Source organism: Brassica napus, chromosome C2 (genome assembly GCF_020379485.1).
Source record: "Brassica napus cultivar Da-Ae chromosome C2, Da-Ae, whole genome shotgun sequence".
In the NCBI taxonomy this organism is placed as follows: Eukaryota; Viridiplantae; Streptophyta; class Magnoliopsida; order Brassicales; family Brassicaceae; genus Brassica; species Brassica napus.
The window spans coordinates 5,404,715-5,429,105 of record NC_063445.1 but is presented as its reverse complement, the minus strand read 5'-3'; the positions used below and the strand labels follow the sequence as shown (position 1 = coordinate 5,429,105).

The window sequence follows — 24,391 nt, the reverse complement described above, 5'->3', positions numbered from 1 at the left end:
TGTCTTTTTGTTTGTCATTCAACCACACCCAAAGTTGGTTTCGTCTTCTCGTAAAGAAGAAATCCCCAAATCTCCCAAACCCTAATTTGAATCACTCTCACATGAAACCAAGAAGATTATTCTCTTCTTAGGGGATTTCTCGTCTGCTAAAGCTTTGGAGAGATTCTCCCATGTTGACCTCACCATGCTCTTCTTCGTCTCTCCTCTTCCACCGCCCAGCTCTCTCCATCTCGCGCTCCAAGTTTAGGCTTCCTCGTCGAGTTCTAGTCTCCCCTGCTCTCACCCACGTTTCTCCTCTCACTGCTTCCCCTTCCAAGTCCACCAAGCACGTACGCCTCTTCTGAATTGTGATGAAATTTTGGAATCAATAGTTTTGTCTCCTTTGTATTAACACTTTGGTGGTGATATCTTGTGCAGAAATGGAAGATTCAGTGCTTCAGAAATGAGGATTCTGCTCCCGAGAATCAAGAACCGGATGAAGTAGTTAAGAAGCCAGATCAAGATATTCAGCAGCCATGTACTGATCAAAAACCTTGGAACACTACTCTCCAAAAGGTAAGCACCATCCCCTTCACGTTAATCTATGCTCCTACACTTGAAGAAGAAGAAGAATAACTACTTTTTGTCTGTCTGACAAAAAGAACCAGTTTTTGATGTTTAGTGTTTACTAGTCTTTCTCATCAAAGGAGTCTGAGGTTTCTTATCATTTGGAAACTCTTACGCCTTGGTTTTATTGAAATTGATGGGATAATGCAAATAACGCGACTCTGAAAAAGGCTTTCACGAACATTATTATTATTGGGTTTGAAGTAAACTTTGTTTCCTTGGGTTTCAGGCTGCAGATGCAGTTTTGAAGGGAATTGGTACTCGTTGGAAGGTACCATGGACTGCTGAGACCATTGTTCAGGTACCTACATCTTAATACCTGCTTTTCTGTTGCCGTATTGGGTGCCTACTTTACTTTATGATGTGAATGTGATAAGAGCTGTATATGTTTAAGTTGCGTACTATGGATATTGATTCGGCGTATGGACCTAGTTACTGAAAGTAGAAACATTTTAAACGCCGGCTTGTATACCTGACTAGAAACTGTGTGATAGTAGGTCTGCACATCTTGCTTCTTGACCCTGTGTTAGTTAGATTTAGGTCTTTGAGGCTTTTGAGTTCCAGCTAATAGTACTACTATAGATTCCTTGGTGCATGAAGAAGATGCAAAACTAACAGTAATGAGAAATGAGTTTCATACCAAAGCTTTCACTCATGCCCGCCAACATAAACTTGTTCAGGTAATGCTTTTATGGGTAGCCGCCTTCTGGTTCATTGGGTCATGGATGATCCCATTCATGGCTCATATATCAGGTTTTCATAAGGACTCTCTCACATTTAGAGGCCAAGCTTTGTTCAGTCTTATAACCGATGTAACAGAAGGACTAGCCGGAATTGCCATCCTCCATCGTTGCCTCTCCATGTTCCGTCCACTTGCAAGTGATTGGTTCCGCTTTACCCTCAAAGGAAACTGGCAGCTAGACGTCATCATAGGCTGTTTCATGTTCCCTTTCGTTAACCGTCTTTCCCAGTTAAACCTCAACCTCCTGCCACTCCCGCCAACCTCGAGTCCCGTCTCGCTCTCTAGTGTGGAGCAGTCGATCATGGCAAGAGACCCTGTGGCGATGGCGCTTTATGCGGTTGTGGTGTCTGTTTGTGCACCGGTTTGGGAAGAGATAGTGTTCAGAGGGTTCTTGCTGCCGTCTCTGACTAGGTACATGCCGGTTTGGTGTGCGATTCTTGTGAGTTCGGTTGCGTTTGCTTTGGCGCATTTCAATGTGCAGAGGATGTTGCCTTTGGTGTTCCTTGGAGTGGTTTTGGGTTTGATTTTCGCGAGGTCAAGGAACTTGTTGCCTTCGATGCTGTTGCATAGCTTGTGGAATGGCTTTGTGTTCATGGAATTGATGCGGTGATGAGGACGACGACTATATCTCTTATGTAGGGTGTCTGTGTCTTTTACCCCTTATTCTTGTAATCGATTCATGTTATGATTCTTAGATATTTCATTAAATGGACAGTTCAACTGTAAAAAAAAAAGGAAAAAAATTGTTAAAAGGAAAGTGAAATGAGCAGATGATCAAAGACTTAGAAGAGAGTTTAACACTTCTAAATAAAACTTTAAAATGACCGTTCTGAAACAATACTAATTTACACAGCTTCAGAAAGTTAAACAATTAAGAGAACTGGTTATACTTTGATTTGGTATTTTTTCAACCTTCTCTTTCAAGCGTTAGAAACGATTGGACTAAGTTTCCATCTTGATGGATATGGAGAAAAGAGGATATGAAAACGACATTCACATAAGATATATACAAGGAAGATGTGAGTGAAAAAAGGAAAAACAAGAGTGCATATCTTTAGTTTAGGTGATGATTGTTTCAATAGTTTTTAGTTTTAGTTTTTGGTTTTTAGATTTTATCTTTTGGTTTTTAGATTTTGGTTTTAAGCTTTTGGTTTTTGTTTTTTGGTTTTTAGATTTAGATTTTGGTTTTTGGATTTGCTGTATTTTTTAAAAAATTTCAAAAATTAACTAATACATTACTTTAAAATAATATAATAAAATAGAAATAAATATTTAGATTTTACAATTGAAATTTATCAAAATGCTGTGATTATTATTTTAAAATAAAATACAATAACATATTTTAATTATTATATTTTTATAAAAAATATATTATAGTAAAATATAAATCATAATATATATATAAAATTACACAAAAATAAAAATATTAAATTTTGAAACTACTTAGAAATTTTTCTTATATAAATTATTTTTAATTTTTAAAACTTGAATAGAAATAGTTTTTCTTATATAAATATTAAATGATACAAAAATAAAAATACATAAAATTTTGAAACTAATTATAAATTTTCTTATATAAATTATTTATATTTTTTTAAAGTAGAATGGCAATTTTTATAATTCAGGATTATACAATATATTTTATTAATAAAACATATTATGTTTTTATAATTTTTTGTTATTTTTAATGTGACTAATAATTATTAAAATTATTCAATTGTTTTATTTATAGAAACTAATAACTAAGTTTTAAAATTAAATAATATTATTTATAAAATATATAAATTTATTTACAGATATGAAACACAAATTAAAATATTTCACATTATTGTTTAAATGATATCTAATGTACAAAATATTTTATGATAGTTTTAACTTTTATGAAAATATTATTTATTAATTATTAATTAATTATAATGTAGTAGTTTCTACAAAAAAAAAATCAAAATTCGTTTTTCTTCATAAAAGCTCACAGAAGTTGGTTTTTGGTTTTTCTTCATAAATTGGTTAATCTTTTCAAAAACTAGTTTTCCTAAATTTTAGGGAATCTATTTATTGAAAATTTTGATTGGCAACTCAAATGGTTTTTATAAAAACAAAAACTAAAACCAAAAACTTGATTGGATGAAAAATGGTTTCTACAAATGGAGGAGAAAAGAATGATACCTTCACGGCTTCACCCATCGTCGTCTTTCGTTATGCGTCGTTGTTCCTTCCAATAGCTGACACGTCGCAGCTAAGAACCGTGCCTTCGGGCTTCAAATTAGGAGACGTGCCTTGCCTTTAATTCATTTTTTCATTTATTTTTTTGGTTAATTACACTAAGAACCGCTCATAAGAGCTTGCGTTAAACATGCCCTTACCTTGTCTGTAAACTTACTTACCTACTAGTCTTTTTATATTTTAAAATACACTACAATAATTAAAATAAATAACTAATATATCTTTTTATGATGTTGTAATTGGCTGCGTCCAATCTTTCAGAATCTCTCGTCGCAGTAATCTTTCATAGTAACATTTTTTTTTACATATTTTATTACTATTAAAACGCGGACTGTACCGCAATTGTCCCACGTTACCATTCAGACTCACGATCAACTGTAGAGACATTGGATTGAATGCTTTGGTTTTCTACAATATGTGATAGCCTCTTTGGCACTAGAGTATTGAAACATACAACTTTGTATAAATATAATAGTATACGTTAGAAAGAACAAGTAAAGGAGGAAAAAATCAACACAGACAGAAATTGAAAACGATCGATGAAGTTAGTCATAGTGGAAAGAAAAGATCAAGATAGAGTCCACGAAGCAGCTAGTGTTTGTAGTTTATATATATAGTAACTCTTGTTTGAATCATTCTACATGACTATCTATAAAATATAGACTTACTGTGCACTGAGTATTTTCATCAGCGAACATTATTACATCTGAACAGCCCTGTTCTTTTAGAGGACTATGCGCCCAAATTTATAACTGTTTTCTTGTTCACGCATGTGGAGAGTAACACCGACAACAGCGGTGCTTTTGCCTATCAAAAATAATCGCAGAGATCATTCTAACTGCCGCTATTTTTTACAGTGGCATAGACGAAACTTTTGCCAAAGTAATCACAGCGTCAGCTTTATTCATTTTCCACCATCTTTTTGTTTATTTTGATGTTCAGTTTTTGATCCCTAGACGCAAATGTAGCGTCTTCTAGAAGCACAGGGCTAACCTTTAATCTCATGATTAGCGTACCAATCAAGAATAATCTTAGTTGGTCATTCCCATTCGTAAATGAATGCTAAGAACAACAAATCCAAACCGACATGTTGTATACTTGTATTCAAAGTAGGGGTGGACGCAAGGCGGATACTTGTTTTTTATGTATACTTAATATTTGGCTTGTTTTGAACGAGTAATGAATTTTTGGACTTGTACTTGACTTGTCGGAAACAAGTACTTGTTATTTCGAGTACTTGTCCAAAAATATGTTACTTGCAAGTTACTTGCCTTGTTCGATTACTTACTGATTACAAATATTTATTAATTACTTGGATATATTTCCAAGTTTCTAATAATTACTTGATAAATAATATTTTACGAGAGAAGGTTATCAAAGTTTGTTTTATTTACTTGACTTGGTAAAAATACGAGAGTTATTTTAAATTAAATATTTGCATCTAATATAAAAAAAGATGAAATTCAATAAGAAAGCATTGTTTACTTCTTACAACAAAGAAATATATGTTTAGGACTTTGGTTTTAATGGTTTAGTTATCATTTTTTCAGTCGTAAAACAAGTAACGAGTAATATCAAAGCAAATTATAATTTTTTTTGTGATACTTGTTACTTGTCTTGTACTTGCAAATAGTAAAACTCAACGACTTGATACTTGACTTAGCAACGATTAGTACTTGAAAAAAAGAGGTGAGTACGGGTCAAGTAGCGGATATAAGGCAAATAACGAGTATTCGTGTCCAGCGCTAACTCAAAGTGATTGGAACTCAATTACTACCTAACGCTTTAAAAGATCTTTTGCAAGGAATTGAATAACAAATCATTTTTATATTCCAACGTGCAAAAGATAAAGCATTTCTCCTTGTTATTGAACCTGTAACTTAGTGGTGGGTCTCCACGAAGACCAGTTATATATAGGCCAATGGCCATAAAGACTAACCAATTGCTATTGGCTGAATGATGAATCCTATTGGTTTAACTTATGTTTCAGGAAAAAAAATGTTCAAGAAGTTAGAAATTATTTTCCTATATGAACTTCAGTACATAAAATTCGCAACAACAATAATTGTATAGACTTTTTGTGGGAATATAGGTTCCTTTTCCGCATAAAATGAAACCAATGAAGCTATTTAATTATTTTTAAAAAATTCAAAAAGCTTTTCAGCAATGCAAATATGAGAAATACCCTAAGATAACATTAAAAAAGTTTTGGTCACGAAAATATACCACAAGGAAAAAAATGATCAAAATATTTCATTAAAAAAGTAAATACACATTTAACGAAAATAGACCATAAAAAGGAAAATAACCAAAATATTTCATTAAAGAAGTAAATATACATTTATATCTCTAGGGTTAACTAACCCAAACTTTAGGGTTTAGAGTTAAAGAGTAGAGATTTGAGATTGATGTTTAAAATTTTATAAAATAAAAAATAAATATTAAAAATTTGAAAATAAAAATTTTAAAAATAGTTTCAAAAAGTATTTTCGAATTAAAAAAATTTGAAAAAATAAAATAATTTTTTTTTGAAATTTGAAATTTTTTTATATATAAAAAAGTTCGAATTTGAAAACATATAAACTAAAACTAGAAAAAAAAATTGTTAAAATTTTTTTAATTTTTTTTTGTTTTTTTAATTTTTTTAATTTTTTTATATCTAGAGTATTAGTGTCATTTTACCTATTAAATGAAACATTTTGGTCATTTTTCTCCTTGTAGTCTATTTTTGCGACCAAAACTTGAAAATGGTCTATCTAGGAGAATCGTCAAATAATATATCATGGAGATGAATATCAAATTATTTCAGAAGAGCATTATGAGGAGCATAAAGCATGAATTATGTGATTTATAGAGCGAAAGTACAATCTGTACTAAAATAAGGTGAAATTACCATCGCATACTTTATCAAAAGTGGTATTAGGCAAATACAACAAATCATAGGTGCCGAATTCAGATTCCTCCAACCTATACAATGTTTGAGACGAATCTATTAAACCCTGGTCCGCAGGAAACTATGGAGCTCCGTTTTTTATTTCAACACTAACCAATAGGAAAATAGTTGACAGGGTCCAGTGATGGCTGTTAATAACACCTTCATGGATGTAACGTCTGTCCTCTGACCCAATATGGGCCCACTCTTCCTGTTCTTTTCACACAGTCAGCTGCGTTACCCTTGTTCTCAAGTAATAATTACAATGTTACCCCTGCTTGATCATCGTTTCTGGCTCCACATGATGGCCTTTAAATGCGATCAAGAAGTCCCATTAAAAATTTCCGGTTGGTTTTCCTAAAACCGCCCTTTGATAGTGCTGCAACTCGCTGGTTGAACATGTGATTTATGACGGAGATGAGGGTGACTTTCGTCATTTCAGGGAAGGAATGATTGTCCCAGGAAGACTTACCGTTAAGATTTTATTAGATGAAAGATACATGTGACTGAATATTCAGTTAAGTTTGTTTTGGTTTTGGAAATCAAATGTTTTTGGACAACGAATTGAAAGCAAACATAGGTGAAAATATAAATCTAATTATAGGATGAGTTTCTTTGGGTAGTCTTACAATTTCGTTTACAAAATCAATAATTCTGTACAGTACAAATTTGTTTTGAGTTACAATAAAAACAGAAAACGATTTCTGGTTTGGGAATATTAAACTTATCAATTTTGTATTTATTTACGTATATATTTGTGTGTGGTCATCCTACTATGGTTAGGTAGTGTTTCATTATTTTCTGGATCTTAGAGCATCTTTAACGCTAAATGCGTTTTAAAGTTTCTTAGTTTTTAACTTTTTTTTCTAAAAAAAGAAAAAAAAATTATAATTCAATCCAATTGCGGGCCGCCACTTGTTGGTGGAGCCCGTAAACAGTGCAGAAAACAGGCCATTACCGATCTTTAATTCATCACTTCTGTTATCGATTTTTGTTGTTTTTTTGGGACCTCAAGATTAAGAAACCCACTTATAACCTGGGTTAAAGATTATCTTAGAATGAGGAAAAATATCTTTAAGAAACCCACCATTTTTTTAAACGTCTGATAACAAATTTCCAACAGTAGATGATAGGGTATTAACCCAAAGAAAACACAAAAACAGAAAGAGAAACCCACTATTTTGATAATGCTTTTGATATTTTGCCAAAAAGGTTTTGCAGAAATTGGGTCATACATATGATCCGTTCATTTCAAACAAAATAAGTAATATTAATTTTCTCGAACAGATTATTCACCTTTGTAACAAGAAAATCTTGATTTGAAATTTTCTTTTACAGGAAAACTAAGACCATAGATTCTAAAACCTATAGTAAAGCTACTAGTAGTATACTATTTTTTTTGTCTATTTGCTTTAACATATACTACATTTACTCCTGAAAATTGGATCCTAATTAAATGTTGACAAAGACCGGATCAAACGAGGTCGGCTGAAGACTTGGTTATAGAAAATTTTAAAATAAATGTTCTAATCAAAGAGAAACCAAAAATGACAAATTTTAAAATCAAAAGATTTACCCAACACGTGTTGACTTGGTATGTGAATTCTGAAGTTGGGATCTAACTTAAAATTAAGCTGAACTTGAATTGTAATAAAAAGTAGGAACCCGATGCGGATTGGAGATCTAGTTGGGCGCAAATTGATTGAAAACAAAGTTAAGAGTAACATTTGTAAGGAAAAGATAGATACGGTCCGAGTTAGAAAAGAACCAAACAACAAGCCAGGTAAGAAAACATTCTTTAAATCCTCGGTAATGAAAAACAGAGAGAGAGAGAGAGAGAGAGAGAGAGAGAGAGAGAGAGAGAGAGAGAGGAAGGTGGATCCTTTAAAGAGAGACTCGTGGAGGCTCTACTGAAACGATACGTGGAACAAAGCTGACACAAAATGGCCTCAACATCTTCTTCTTCTTCTTCTTCTTCTTCTCCTTCTTCTCCGCCTTATAACGTCGATACATTCATAAAGGTTTCGCATTCCTGCATGCTATCGGTTTATCATCAATTGTAGAGTCCGGTTTAGTTTTGTTGTAGAGAAACATGGCGGAGACGACGAAGGTGATGTACATAGTAGTGGTCGACGACGACGACGACGACGATTTTGATACAACGACGGCGATTGTGGAAGAAGACGGAACCGGGAATTGGAAAGATTCGTTTAGGTATACGCGTCCGGTTTTACAGAGTACTCTTCAGCTCATGGGTTGCAAAGCCCGTCACGCCTTCAAGGTCTTCTCTCTTTCTCTTACAGATTCTTTTTTTTTTTTTTAAAAAATTTGTTTCCTACAGAACATCGCTTTCCTCGGATTCTGATTCTGTATTTGTCGTGTAATGGTTTGAGATTTAATTTCATTTAAGCAATTTGGATGGAATACAAATTGCATTGCATTCTGTTATAAACTTATAGTAATGTGTCTAGATTCAGACAAAAAGATCAAAGCATGTTTTTTACTTTTTTTTGTCTTAATTTCGTAATTTGGCATTACTTCATTGATGTTAATGCATATTTTACCAAACTTGTGTCATGACTCATGTAGTCTAAATGTATTCTCTTGTTGCACTCATTATTGTGTGTGTGTGTGTGCTCAAAGTCTTTTTCATGACCCTCTTTGATACCTTGTAAAGGTACACTTTTGTCTAAAAGTAAGATAATAAAGTTTCAAGCTTTATGGTGTTTGTAATCTCACCACTTGATAGATCCTCAAGTTCTGTTTTTTTTTTTTTTTTTGTTGCTTGTGTTCAGATTAGCCGGAGGGTTTTTGAGCTAATAAGAAGCGAAGGCTCCTTAATACTTTCTCCCACGCATGGGAAAGAATCTGTATTTGACAAGACGTGTGATGCTGCTTCAGCTTGTGCTGGTGTAGAAACTGCCGATGATGTAGATAAGAGTAAAAGTAAGCCCTTTGAGATGCATAAAAGGCGCACAACCGTTGTTGTTTCGCGAGAAATATATGTTAACGTTGTCTGTGACGCTCTAGCTGAATATAAGTATGTGGGTCATGACCAAAGGGCAGACTTGATCCTGGCCTGCAAGTAATTCTTTTTACCTTTTTATCAAGAAACTATAGATATGTGGTGAAGATCATCCATGTGTTACTTTTCTAAGAATATTCTTTAGATTTTTTTTTTTTTTTTGGTCAAAGAATATTCTTTAGATTTTATAAACAGTTTTGGGTGTAAAATATGATAGAAACTCTAGTCAGATTAAATTTGGATTAAATTGTCATTAGCAAATATGTTAACTCACTCTTAGACATATGTTTCTGCTAGTTAACCTCCATTGATTTTTGCCTAAAAGTTTTTATTCATTGCTTGGGTCACATTAGTCATGTTGTTTGTGGGTGTATGTTTACCCGCAAAGCTTCTTATAACCGCACCAACCGCATTTTATTTTTCACTTCCCGTTTCATCTAAAAAGTTTCGATCACTTCCTGCAGGATTCGGGAGAGGAAGGAATCTGTGACTGTTCTACTCTGCGGGACTAGTGGCTGTGGCAAATCTACACTCTCCGCACTTCTGGTATTCTTCAATCACAACCGTTGATAAGCTTTAGATAGGACATAAGAGGCTTTGCTCTTTTGCTTTTAGACAGTCAGTGCTGCATTTTTGTGTTTACAGGGCAGCAGGCTGGGGATTACAACGGTCGTCTCGACCGACTCAATCCGTCACATGATGAGAAGTTTCGTTGATGAGAAGCAGGATCCTTTGCTGTGGGCTTCAACTTACCACGCGGGAGAGTGCCTTGACCCTGTGGCAGTCGCAGAATCAAAAGCCAAAAGAAGACGAGCCAAAAAGTTGGATAATTATGGAAAATCAACACTTGAGGATGACAAACCAACCATCACCACCACTGTTGCAGCTTTGTTAAGTCACAAGCAGATGGCTGTGGAAGGATTCAAGGCTCAAAGTGAGATGGTGATTGAGAATCTCGATAGGCTCATTACAGCTTGGGAAGAAAGGAAAGAGTCTGTGGTTGTTGAAGGTGTCCATCTAAGCCTTAACTTTGTGGTAAGCCCCACTCTTTAGATGTTGTGAACAAACGCGAATCAAAAATTGAAGAAAACAAAAAACGAGTGAGACAAATATCCGTTTAGCAGCTCCGACGAATGCTGGGCTTTTACTGGTGCACTGAGATTTAACACACTTCCGGATGTAACATTAGACACATTTCTGTTTTGAGAGTTTAGTTATTACCGTCTTCCTCTTGCAGATGGGACTGATGAAGAAGCATCCGTCAATTGTTCCTTTCATGGTTTACATCTCTAACGAGGAGAAACATTTGGAACGCTTTGCAGTCAGAGCCAAGTACATGACCCTAGACCCAGAGAAAAACAAGTACGTCAAATACATACGCAACATCAGAACAATACAGGACTACCTCTGTAAACGAGCTGACAAACATCTCGTCCCCAAGATAAACAACACCAACGTCGACAAAAGTGTGGCTGCCATCCACGCCACGGTCTTCTCCTGCTTACGTAGGCGTGAAGCAGGAGAGCAGCTCTATGATGCTACCACAAATACCGTCTCTGTGATCGATGACGAGTACCGGAACCAATGTACAGCTAACTCGTTGAGTTCCAAAGGAATGTTTCAGCTGATTCAAAGACAAGGCTCTTCTAGGCATCTAATGGCTCTTCTCAACAATGATGGAACTTTCTCAAGAACTTGGCCTCTTGGTGGTAAGGTTGATGAGACAATGGAGGGAAATGGAATGGTGCATCCAGTTTATGGATACTTGCAGAAAGCTGAACCTGTGAATCTTCAGTTTGGTTTGTTTGGGATTAGTGCTTGGCCTAGTGATGGAGCCACGAGCCGTGCTGGGAGTGTTGATTATGACTCTAGAGCTGACTTGGGGGAAAATGGAAGTAGGCATTACTCTTCTTGCTGCAGTTCTCCTAGGATGTCTGAAGGAACTTCCAAAGAGGTACATGAAAAGCTCTATAAATTAACATTGTAATATAAATAAATTATTAATTTTTGATTTTAATGAGTATATATTTACCTAAGATTTTTTTTAAAAAATTATTATCTTATTATCTTATCGGTTTGTGTTATATTTTGATAAAGTTTATTAATATATCAAATATTAATTTATAGAGGTTCTATTTTGTTTTTTTTGTATCTTATATCTTCTTCCTTCAGCTTAAGGAGGAGCAGTCCGTGCACGGTAGCGATGAAGAAGGTGAGGACGATCCTCCTGATGAGCAAGATACAGATTTTAGCGATGACGATGATAACAAGCAAGACCATGAAGAGGTAAAACCGTAAAAGTATTTTCATATGGTCTTTTGTTGGGTCTTGTTTCATAAATTAAAAGAGTGCTGGGGTGGTTTTCTAAAGGTGGGATCAGTTGATGAGGAATCTACAAAGTCAGATGAGGAGTACGACGATCTTGCTATGGAAGACAAAAGTTACTGGACGGATAACGAGGAAGAGTCACGAGATACGGTGGCGGTAATGTCTGAGAAAAAACACAAACCGGCGACAAAAGATGAAAAATACGTACAGAACTTAGACCTTTTTCTTCGGACAGCTGCGAACAAGCAGCTGGTGGGGCCGCTTGAGCTATGTGCATCGCTGTTCATGTGTGAGACAAGACGCTTGTCGGGTAAAGAGAAGATGAAGAAGCGTTCTCTTAGCATCTCGGCTCTTGGAAAACACAAGTCGGGTTTGGGAGATCCGATTGTCTTGGGTGCCCCACGATCCTTTGCAACTAAATTCCTGAGTTCTGTGTAGTCTTTAGTTTAAGCTTTGTGTGTCTTTGTATAGTTTTACGTGTCTTTAGTTTAACGTGTCTCAAACTTTGGGGTTGTCTAAATACGTTTTTTCTTATTCTTGTCACATTGACAATTTATGCAGACGACAGTGCAGAACTAAGACATGGTCGGAAAGACAGCAAGTGACAAAAGCTAAGAGTATGTACAATATTAATGACAATAGCTAAATAGAGTCGGAAAGACCGTGTCTTAGTTCTGCACTGTCGTCTGCATAAATTGTCAAAAGTTAGAATGTCGTCTGCATAAATTGTCAAAAGTTAGAATCTAAACTCTTAAAATGACAAGAATAAGAAAAAGCGTATTTAGACAACCCCAAAATTTGAGACACGTTAAAACTATACACATTTAGACTTCTGACAGTGTTTTAGTTTTGCACTGTCATCTGCATAAACTGTCAAAAAGTAGACGACCGTGTCTTCATTTAGAACTTCAAAAGGAAAATTTTTAATTGAACATGCTCTTAGCTTTTTCTGTTTTAGTAGTATTCTTAAATTAATTCATTTGAGCAAGTAATGACACCCAAATTAATTGTATATAGCGACTACAAGTTAACTTTAGACTTCCGACAGTGTCTTAGTTTTGCACTGTCGTCTGCATAAATTTTGACGACCGTGTTTTCGTTTAGAACTTCAAAAGGAAAATTTTTAATTGAACATGCTCTGAGCTTTTCTGTTTCAGTAGTATTCTTAAATTAATTCATTTGAGCAAAATAAAAATCCCATTGAGTTGAATAAGGCCACTTCTCTCTGTTCCATGATAGCATCTTGTGCTTTAAGGGAGCTCATCAAGCCCAACTAAATTTATGTCTCTTCCTCACAATTTGCTTAACTTGTAGCCGCCATATACAATTAATTTGGGTGTCATTCCTTGCTTTTCTTTTTCCACTGTAAATCTTATGCCGAAAGTTAAACTAATTTCAAAAATATATGCAACGATAGATGTTTGTTATTCAAATTAGAAGGATTTTGCGTTCAGCTTTTGTTTTATTCTGGTAAAGTTAGTTATTAATCATAACGAAAATATATGCAATTTAATTAGTTTTGTAAAAAATATTGCAAACATCATAAGAACTTTTGTCTACCGGACGAGAGTAAGATAACTAGATGACGTGTAAAAAGTTCAATTGTTTGAATGACGAGGATTACAGTCAGAGAGAGAAGGCCGTACTACTTCCGCATCATACGGACAGAACCTAATGCTGTGATCTGTACGGTTTTTAAAAGGGAAATCGGCCAAAAAAACACTGAACTTTGCGGGAATTGCCAAAAGAAACCTGGACATATGGGCTAGCCAATAAAATCCTGAACTTTTGTTGACTTTTCGGGTTTATTAAGAAACTTACGATTGACTGACCAGATAAACACACCGTTAACCGAGTTAACTGATAATTAAGCGGACGTTAATTTTGGGTGTTAAAGTATACGACGTCGTTTCATCACTTTGTCTGATTAAAGACAAACGACGTCGTTTATATAGCTGTGTTATTAAAAATATGTGTTTCCTACGGCTCGAACTCGTGTACTCGGGTTTAATGGTAGGGGTTTTTGCCACTGAGCTAGTGGACTTTGCAATGGATATACGAACACAGTTTCTTTTATTCTCTTTGAATCCGAGTTAAATGAATCAAAAAGAGACGACGGTTTTCTCCTCCGATTGGTATAAACCCTAAATGGGCGAAATCATGAATCCAGTTCGCGATTCTCTTCGATCTCGTCCTTAAGAATCTCGATTCTCATCTCTCCTTCTTCGAGTATCGCATGATGAGTTCGGGTTGTGAGGATTCGTCTGTGAATACGATGGGAATTCGTGGTATCCCGGAGCAATGCGGTTGTGGTCGAAGAACTGGGATATACACATCAAAAACGAAGGTCAATCCAGGAAGAACTTTCTTTAGATGCCCAACGTTTCAAAATGTAAGTGTTTAATTTGATTGTGTTTAAGATAAGAACATAAGATTCAATGGCTAGGTAGTAAGTGAGAAATTGTTTGAATATAAAGATTGTGTTCATGATTTGTGTCTAGGATCACTTGTATAAATGGGTAGATGAAGCTGTCTACGAAGAGGTTCAAGATGCATTGCCAAAAGTTGAATGCTTTGCATCAGATGTTATGAAAATTAAAATGGAGATCGAAAGCATGAAAACCGTGGAGGAAGACTTGAAAGAAGATGTCAGGAAGGCGAGCAATGAACTTAAGAAGCTGAATGTGATCATGAAAGTGGGTTTTTCGGTGGTTTGTTTAGGCGTTGTGATATGTCTTGTGTTGATCATGTTTGACAAAGCAGATGGGTTGTCTATGAATAGCTACTAAGAGACTGTTTATGTAAGGCTATGTTTATGTAAGAATCATGGTTCATGTAAGGCTATGTTTTAAGACAATGTTTCAGTAATGTTTATGTTTTACTTCTTGATTGTTTATAGAAGGACAAATGCACCATTGAACAGACCATCAAGATAAACAACATGATGAAAACACAAAGATAATAACCAAGACTATCTTCATTGAGAGTTTCAAATTAAAACAGCAGGAAAAGAAGAAAGAAAAAGGTAGTTCTTGTTCCAAAAGCATTCAGACAGAGACACCATCATAAACAACAGACAACGAAAGCATTCAGAAAGAGACCATCATAAACAACACACAAGCATCTAAAAAAACCATCTTCCCCACGATGCTGTCTGTGATGCTTCAGCTTGTGAGGATTGACCTTCTGAAGATTGAGGAACTTCCCATGGTGATGCTTGAGCTTGTGAGGATTGATTTTGTGAGGTTTGAGCTTCTGAGGATTGAGCTTGTGACTCGCCAAAGTGTAGTCCCTGCAACATATAAATGAATTGTTAGACACATTACCGAGAGCTAAAAAACAATGAGATAGAAACTAAGACCCTAACCTGATATTTCCTTGGTCTGCCTCTTGGTTTTTAGGTGGGCTCTCAACAAAAGCCTTCCGACATGTATTCTTGTAGTGCCCTTCTTCTTTGCAATTAGAGCATGTCATTACCCTGTTCGCACGACTCAGCTTGGTAGTAGACACTGTCTCATTGGTTCCCTTCTTTCGATCATGGTTTTTAGGCCTACCAGGCTTGCCATTTCGATTAGGTGGTGGAATCACACCTAATCTATTGGTCCGAGGCCACTCTATCATCCCATTTACAGGTCTGATCCCAAAACTGTAGGTTTCACGCCACTTAGAGGTTGTGTAGAAAGGAGCAACAAATTCAGAGAGTTTTCTTCCCACGCCAAGGATGACCTTAGCAGCATGGATGCATGGAATACCATTCATTTGCCAGCTTCGACATGCACAAGTCTCATTCTCCAAATTCACCACATATGACTGGTCTCTATCTTCCACCTCAGTCTCTGGCCCAATTGCCCAACGCAGACTACATTCTTTTGACTTCTTCTCAACCCTGTCTAACTCTTTATGTGTCTTCGGGGTGAACCTAGTCTTCCTGTCCTTAGCCATCTTAGACCTATTGTAGTTCCTAGTCATACATTGACGCCTTATCTCCTCTAACATGTCTAGCAGAGGTTTCTTCCTAGGCTCCCTGATGGTCTTGTTGAAGGACTCACACAAGTTGTTCAGATTATCATTGCAGTAGGAGCCTATCTTGAAGAAAGCTCTAGACCAAGTCTCTGGCTTTGTTATTATCAGAGATGCATGTGCGCCAGGATCATAGTTCTTAAGCTCGTCCATGTTGTAGTTGAACATACCAGGAGTGTAGCTCCTTGCAATGAACCAGAAGAACCTCTGTAACCTTAGATCTTTTCCACCTTTCCTCCAGTTCTCGTAGATATGGCGACAACACTGTCTATGCTCAGCTTCTGGAAGGAGGGTATGAACTGATTTCACTAATCCCTACAAGATCAGAAAAAAAAAATCAGAAACAAGAATCAAACATTCATTGAGTATCATGAAAGCAAAGTGTTTACCTTTTGTTTGTCAGACATTATAACAAAGCCGTTCCCATTTTCCAATCCCAAATCCAAGGCCAAACGCTTCACAAACCAATCCCAGTTTGTATCATTCTCTATCTCCACTACAGCCCAAGCAATAGGGACAATCCTATTGTCTCCATCTCTTCCAACCGCAGCCAACAACTGTCCCTTGATGTCCCATTTCAAAAAGGCTCCATCTAAGCCAATAACAGGCCTACAAGTCTTCTTCCATGCTTCCTTTTGTGCTTGGAAACACATGTAGAGTCTGTAGAACCGCTGCTTGGTTCCAACCGTGGCTCCTGGTATGGTCTCAATTTCCATGGTTGATCCAGGATTGCTCCTCAATATCTCTGCTTGGTAATCCCAGATTTTATCAAAATGCTCCTCATGGGTCTTCCTCCTTTCTTTCATCACCTTCGTCTTGGCCTTAATGCATGAGTTTTCTAAAACTTCCATCTTATACTCCCTCAATATCTCAGATTGTATCTCCTTTGCCGTGAGCTTAGGATTCAGCCTTAACCTCTCAGCAAATAGACTTGCAATTGCTGACCTCTTAAGTATCTTCGAATACCCTGTCCTCTCACACTTATGGTCATTGACGTATGTCTTTACCATCAACTTCTGTTTCCTCCTATCATACGAACAGTAGACCATCCAGGGACAAGGAGCCTCATCATCTCTCATCTCAGCGGCACATTTTGCACCCATCTTCAAGCTACTGGATCTGTAGTACTTGATGTTGTATCTGGTTTTCAGGGTATACCTCAGACAAGCATGTTTGAAGTCCTCAGCATCTGAAAATGTCTTGCCTAGCTGAAGGAGCTCCTCTGGATCAGTGTCTTCTCTGTAAGCTTGCGCAGGTCTCATCTCCTCTTCATTCTCATCATCTGATGACAGAGGATCAGGGATTTTATCATCATCCCATGCATCATCATCGCCTTCGTCTTCATCAACCTCACAGTCATCATTTTTTGCTTTATCACCAAAATAAAGACTCAAATCTGTACAACCAACTTCCTCAATGCCAGCAATACCGTTCTCATCTTCCCTACCATCATCACCTATATCCCCAAATTCCTCAATCTGGAGAAATTCTTCTCTGTCATCACCATCATCACCTAGACTCCTCTCCGAGTTTACCTTCTGCTTCTTCGATTGTCTAGGAGACACAGGCGACCCGCCAGATGAAGTTCCCCGCCTTGTCTTCTTCGCAACTGTTGATGCCAACATCTCAGTCTCTGGCCATTCTTCTCTGTCATCACCAGAAGGAGCCACATTTACCTTCTGCTTCTTCGAAACTCTAGGAGACAGAGTTGAACCACGCCTCGTGGCCTTCACCGGAGATGACGCAGGCGACCCATATGAAGTTCCCCTCCTCGTGGTCTTCTCCGGAGATGACGCAGGCGACCCATATGAAGTTCCCCGCCTAGTCTTCGACGCCTTCGACACCTCTGTAGATGCCAACATCGATATCCCTTCAACGCTTTTACGAATCCTCGATCTCTCCAGCGATGGCAAACTCACAGAAGCATCGCGTTCTCCACCCTTCTTCGACTCTTGAACCGCTTCGTCACTCCCGTAATCGAAATTCCTCATCGCTCCGAAAATCATTACCTCCTTTCCATTCCTTGTGAACTTCGTCTTTACCATCTCTACAAGAGAAATCCCCAAATCGATTTGAGAAATTAGGGTTACGTTCAAACACGGGTTTCATTTTGTTTGATTGCAATCAAACACATCTTTTGATCAATAAAAATAAACATGTGTGATAACCTTCCGAAAAGTCCACTAGCTCAGTGGCAATACCCCCTTACGACCACGAGTGCACGGGTTCGAGTCCAGGCAGCAACAACAATTTTAATTAAGCAAAACGACGTCGTCTTGAGATTTTGTGTTTAACAAAACAACTGAATGAAACGACGTAGTTTCACTAAACGGCAATAATTAACGGTGAGTTAACACTGTCTTAACTGTCGGTTAACGGTGTGTTAATTTGGTTAGTCAACCGTAAGTTTGTGAATTAACTAAAAACGTCAACAAAAAATCGGGGTTTTATTGGTCAGGTTCGAGTACAGGTTTCTTTTGGCAATTCCCGCAAAGTTCAGTGTTTTTTTGGCCGATTTCTCGTTTTTAAAATAGTATTCACAGATAAGTCAATTGAATTATCATTAATGTATGTTAATTGTTACGTAAGTCAATAGTTAGCACCTATCAGAACAAAAAAAAATTATAACATTATATGAGCACGTTAAGCATCAACCACTTTTCTGGTGAACAAGCTCCAGCTCCACGTTCATCTTACCTGATAATTGCCGTCATTCAAAAAGTAGATATCTCTTTAACCCACAACTTATGACTAATCTATTTCACACCGTTTACTTTTGAATGAAGCCACTTGAATGTTAGAAATTAAAGAACACAGTGAAGAACAAGAGAGAGAGAAAAAGAGAGAGAGTAAAGAAGGATAATCTTATTCACTTGATTGATTTGCTTATGAGAACATCTCATATATATAGTGGTTACAAGTATGGTAAATGGTAGATGAGATATGATAAACTAATAATCCATTGTTTTGAGACCTTAACCCACCATGCATGCTTGTCCCTTGTAGTGGCATCTCCATTGTCTTGAGACCTTAACCAACCATGCATGTTTGTCCCTTGTAGTGGTATCTCCATTGTCTTGAGACCTTAACCCACCATCTTGTTTTTTATTGCTTCATTTTTACACTTCCCCTCAAGCTTGACTATAGGAACTGGTCAAGCTTGGAAACCATGAAGCATTCCCTCATTAAAACCTTTAGCTTGGAAAAACCTCATGGGATAAAAACCAAGCCAAGGAAAAAGAGTAGAACACTTCATGACTAAGAGGATCAGTGTGATGAAAAATCTACGAGTCCTAACTTGGAATGTATGAACTCGCAAACCTTGGTGCTTGCAGCCTTGGTGAAGATATCAGCTAGTTGATCCTCACTTCTTGTATAGCAGGGTAAGATGATCCTTTGTTCCACTGCTTGCCTAACTTTATGACAATCCACCTCAATGTGTTTAGTCCTCTCATGGAACACATTGTTGGAGGCTATGTGTATTGCCGCTTGATTATCACAATGCATGGTGATTGGAGTTGATGTCTCTATACCAAAGTCTTGAAGTAGGTTTCTGATCCAAATCAACTCACTAGTGAGCTTCCTCATTGCCCTATATTCAGCTTCAGCACTTGAGCATGACACTATCTTCTGTTTCTTGCTCTTCCAAGTGACAAGATTGCCTCCAATGAATGTACAATAACCGGTAGTGGATCTCCTATCCACTCTGTCTCCTGCCCAATCAGCATCACAATACCCAACTATCTCTGTATTTTTGTTGCATCCCATCCACACTCCTTGCCCTGGCGCCTCTCTTAGGTATCTTAGGATCCTTTCAACCATGTTCCAATGGTGTATCTTGGGAGCTTGCATATTCTGGCTTACTTGGTTAACTGCAAAGCATACATCAGGCCTGGTGATGGTGAGGTATATCAGCTTTCCTACCATTCTTCTATAGTGTTTAACGTCAGCATAAGGCTTATCTTCAATCTCCCCCTCACGCAACACCTTATACCCATCTTCTAGTGGAGTCTTGGCTACTCTCGCTCCAAGCTTTCCTGCCTCATTCAAAAGATCAAGTGTGTACTTCCTTTGAGATAAGAAAAGCCCCTCTTTAGAGCGGCATATTTCTATCCCTAGAAAGTACTTTAGCTCACCCAAATCTTTAATATCAAAAGTAGACTTAAGAAATACTTTGGTTGAGATAATACCTTCCTTGTCACTTCCTGTGATGATAATATCATCTACATAAATAAGAATCACCACAATTCCTTGCTTGCTTGTGAGTGTGAAGAGTGTATGATCAGCTTCTGATTTTACAAACCCTCTTCCATTGAGAGTTGTACTCAGTTTGTGGTACCAAGCCCTTGGTGACTGTTTTAATCCATAGATTGCTTTCTTCAACCTTAGGACATTCCCTGGCTTGACCATGTCTTCCATACCCGGAGGTGGCCTCATGTAAACCTCATCCTCCAGCTCTCCTTGAAGAAAAGCATTCTTGACATCCATCTGCCATAAATCCCATTCCAAGTTCACTGCCAATGAGAGTAGAATCCTTATGGTGTGGAGTTTAGCTACTGGTGCAAATGTATCGAGATAGTCTTCTCCATAGACTTGGGTGTATCCTCTTGCAACTAGCCTTGTTTTCTTTCTTTCTGGTTTCCCATTGGCAAGGTACTTGATGGTGAAGAGTAGACGGCTTGTAACAGCTTTCTTTCCTTTGGGGAGCTCAGTTTCATACCAAGTATCATTCTTGATCATGGCACCAACTTCATCCCCAACTGAATCTCTCCATTCTTCATGCTTCATGGCTTCTTCATAAGTCTTTGGTACATACTCTTGATCCAGGTTGCTGATGAAGACTACATGCTCTTCAGATAGTCTCGCAAAAGAACATGTTGCTTGGATAGGATGAGCTACTGCATTGTTGTTGAAGTATACTTTGGTGTCCATCCACTGAGATGGTTTCTTCACCCTTGTACTCCTCCTTAATGGTTGAACTTCTTGTTGCATTCCATCTTGATCATTAACAACTTCTTCTTGGATAGCTTTCTCGTGGATGGCTTCGTCATGGATAGCTTCTTCATGGATAGCCTCCTGATGGATGATAGCTTCTTCATGGATTTGCAAATTAGGTTGATTTCCCCCCTCATGATCAGGATGGACTGCTTCTTCAACTGATGCAGCTTCATCCACAACTGGAGGTATAGGTGAAGTGCTCGGTATGCCACTTGTTTGAGGCTGGCTGATGCCTAGGTTTTCCAGAATGATTCTCAAGTTGTTTGCCCTATCTGAAGATCCTTGTGGGAGATCCTGAAGACTGTCCCAATTCTTCTCATCATAGTATCCCTTTGATTCCACAAACTTAACATCCCTTGAGACCATAACTCTTCTTGATTCAGGTATGTAGCACTTGTACCCCTTCTGCGCATGAGTATATCCTATGAACATGCCTTTGGCACTCTTGGCTTCAAGCTTGTTTCTCTGTTCCCCTGGTATCAAGACATAGCACACACACCCAAAAACACGCAAGTGATCAATTTGAGGTTTTATTTTGTTTAATACCTGAAAAGGAGAGATATCTTGGAGGACTTTGGTGGGGATCCTGTTGATCAAATAACATGCTGAGACCACAGCATCTCCCCAGAACCTCTTTGGAACATTGGTATGGAACATCATGCTCCTTGCAACCTCCATAAGGTGGCGATTCTTCCTTTCAGCAACTCCATTCTGTTGTGGTGTGTATGGGCAACTTGTTTGATGGATTATGCCATGTTTTGCTAAGTGATGTTTGAAAGCAGTGCTTGTGTATTCCCCGCCATTATCAGACCTAAAAATTTTGATCTTGGAATTGAAATGGTTAGATACATAGTTTTGGAAGTTAATAAAAGCTTCTAAAACTCTATCTTTAGTTTGAATCAAGGTGATCCATGTATATTTTGATTTTTCATCTATGAATGTAACAAAATATTTATGGTTCTCCCTAGACACACAAGGTGCTGTCCAAACATCAGAGTGCACAAGATCAAAGCAATTTTCATAAATAGTCTTAGAATTAAGGAAAACAGATCTCTGATGTTTACCAAGAATACAAGCCTCACAACTTCCATTCTTTAAAGATAGATTAGGTAACATCAATCCTAATGCACGAGAATGAGGATGACCTAATCTAGCATGCCATAAAACATCACTAGCTAACACAGAAGCAGAATTGAAAGCACAAGATAAATCTGAAAGCTTGGTGTTTTCAAGCAAGTAAAGCTCTCCCTTGCTCACACCCTTTCCCAGCATCTTCCTGGTCTTAATATCCTGAAAGCACACATCATTAGGACTGAAAATAACATTACAATTTAAATCATTGGTTGCTCTCTTGACAGATAATAAGTTGGATGTGAAAGTAGGCATATAAAAAGCTTGAGACTCCTTATCAAACAGTTTCAAGTTTCCTACTCCTTCAATTGGAATTCTATCACCATTAGCAATCACTACACTCCCTAGAGCAGGTTTAACATCACTAATCAGTCTAGCATCCCTAATCATATGATGAGAAGCTCCAGAATCAATGATCAAAGGTCTAGTAGTATGTGAAGCACTGTGAATAGAATTTAAAGCATTGACACTGATGTTACCAGAGTTTGCATTGATAGCCTTGATAAGCGCTTCAATGTCTGACTTGCGGATGAAGGCATCATCAGGGGATGGCTGAGACATGGCATGGGATGTGGATCCACCAGTGTGGGTGGTTGAGATCATAGCTCTTCCATCTTCTCCTATGTGCATGGAGCCTGATATTGTGGTTTCATGAGCTCTTGCTTCATGTGCTTTGGCCTGGTTGTATCTGTTGGTTGAAGCAGGTCTGAGGTGAGGATGGAGGATCCAACAATTGGTTTTGGAGTGGCCTAGATTCTTGCAGTGCTCACAAGTCACAGACTTGTCTCCTCCTCTTCTTGATTTGAAGTGTGCTTTGTTGCCTGAAGCACTCTCCATCTTCTCAGCTTTGTTTGCCATAGACAGCTCCTCTTTTCCACCAAAGAGACCATCTGAGCCTAGCTCCTTCCAAAGTTGAGCACACACATCATCATAGCTTGGAAGCTCTTTAGCTCTCAATATGTGTTTAAGTACATCATTGAAGCTTGGGTTGAGTGTGAGAAGCAATCCAAAGACCTTGTCTTGCTCACGCCTCTCTTCTAGTATACTAGGATCAGTGGTACTTGGTCTCAACATCTCAAGTTCAGACCACAACTGGCTGTACTTTCCAAGGTGTTTGGTGAAGTCCATCTCCTCTTGGTGCAAGTTGTTGATTGCCCTCTTAACCTCAAATATTCTGGTGAGGTTTGAAGTGTTGCCATATACCTTGTATAAGGTATCCCATAGCTTCTTTGCAGTCTCACAGTGTGAGTAAGACTCCATGATAGGAGTATCAAGTGAGCCTTGCAAGATAGACAGCACCATGAGATCCTCCTGACCCCATTTGCCTTCATCTACCAATACAACCTCCTTGCCATCTTCTCCTTGGGTGATTTGTCTTGGGGCCTCACTTGTGGTGATGTGCTCCCATAGACCTCTTCCTCCAAGAGCTGTCCTGGTCAATCTCGACCAAGTAATGTAGTTAGGACCCTTCAGGGTGACTGGAATCCTCACTAGCTGGTGTTGCTCCATCTTTGCTTGCTACTGGGTAAAAGAAAATGAAAGAGATTCTGAAGAAAGTAAACCAAACAAGTGAAAGAGTAAGGTGAATAGAATAGATTTGCGGAAGCAGTTTAGTGTTCAAGAGCTTTGATGCTCTGATACCATGTTAGAAATTAAAGAACATAGTGAAGAACAAGAGAGAGAGAAAGAGAGAGAGAGTAAAGAAGAATAATCTTATTCACTTGATTGATTTGCTTATGAGAACATCTCATATATATAGTGGTTACAAGTATGGTAAATGGTAGATGAGATATGATAAACTAATAATCCATTGTTTTGAGACCTTAACCCACCATGCATGCTTGTCCCTTGTAGTGGCATCTCCATTGTCTTGAGACCTTAACCAACCATGCATGTTTGTCCCTTGTAGTGGTATCTCCATTGTCTTGAGACCTTAACCCACCATCTTGTTTCTTATTGCTTCATTTTTACATTGAAGTCTATATTAGGATCCAATCGGTGATCATTCTGGAAACAAGAAGAACGAATAGGAAAATAATATAGAAGAATGAAAAATAACGGTTGTTCATTTTCAAATTTAACAAAGAATACTTTTATTCTTTATTTCTCTACAAAAAAAAAAAAAGAATGAGAAGAAAAAAATATTTTTTGTGAATGGTGATTTTTTTAGGAACTTTAAAGAATATATTATTCCTCGACATTCTTTGGTCACCATTCATACCCTTAGTGTTTGAAAAGCCCGTATCTACCCAATCCAAACTACTATGTTGAAAAGCCAATCTAAAATCACATCTGAATCTTTCAATTTGTCTGATTCGCATATTAAACTTGAACCATTAGAAAAAGGCGAAAATTATAATATATATTTTGTTAAAATAAAAATAAG

The 24,391-nt window shown here is 37.4% G+C and overlaps 3 protein-coding genes and 1 pseudogene across 4 annotated transcripts; 3 read left to right on the top strand and 1 right to left on the bottom strand.

Moving 5' to 3' along the window:
- Positions 1-2,105, top strand: LOC106385140. Its single transcript, XM_013825096.3, has 4 exons — positions 1-329; positions 418-555; positions 836-907; positions 1,287-2,105. The coding sequence occupies exons 1-4, from the start codon at positions 171-173 to the stop codon at positions 1,956-1,958; spliced, it is 1,041 nt and encodes a 346-aa protein (XP_013680550.1). The 5' UTR covers positions 1-170; the 3' UTR covers positions 1,959-2,105.
- Positions 2,106-8,349: 6,244 nt separating this feature from the next.
- Positions 8,350-12,392, top strand: LOC106385148 (P-loop NTPase domain-containing protein LPA1 homolog 1). 2 transcript variants are annotated; one of them, XM_013825107.3, is made up of 7 exons: positions 8,350-8,784; positions 9,299-9,588; positions 9,993-10,074; positions 10,174-10,563; positions 10,766-11,482; positions 11,701-11,814; positions 11,899-12,392. In XM_013825107.3, the coding sequence occupies exons 1-7, from the start codon at positions 8,596-8,598 to the stop codon at positions 12,292-12,294; spliced, it is 2,178 nt and encodes a 725-aa protein (XP_013680561.1). In that variant the 5' UTR covers positions 8,350-8,595; the 3' UTR covers positions 12,295-12,392. The 2 variants fall into 2 exon arrangements, with proteins under 2 accessions (XP_013680561.1, XP_022551585.1); XM_022695864.2 differs by lacking the exon at positions 8,350-8,784 and having other exon boundaries at positions 9,311-9,449.
- Positions 12,393-14,004: 1,612 nt separating this feature from the next.
- LOC106385169 lies at positions 14,005-14,645 on the top strand (annotated as a pseudogene).
- Positions 14,646-14,919: 274 nt separating this feature from the next.
- On the bottom strand, positions 14,920-18,518 carry LOC106385159. Its single transcript, XM_013825116.3, has 3 exons — positions 16,266-18,518; positions 15,224-16,191; positions 14,920-15,148 (listed from the first exon to the last, which is right to left on the bottom strand). Exons 1-3 carry the CDS (start codon positions 17,919-17,921, stop codon positions 14,920-14,922), a joined length of 2,853 nt encoding a protein of 950 aa, XP_013680570.2. The 5' UTR covers positions 17,922-18,518.
- Positions 18,519-24,391: the final 5,873 nt, after the last annotated feature.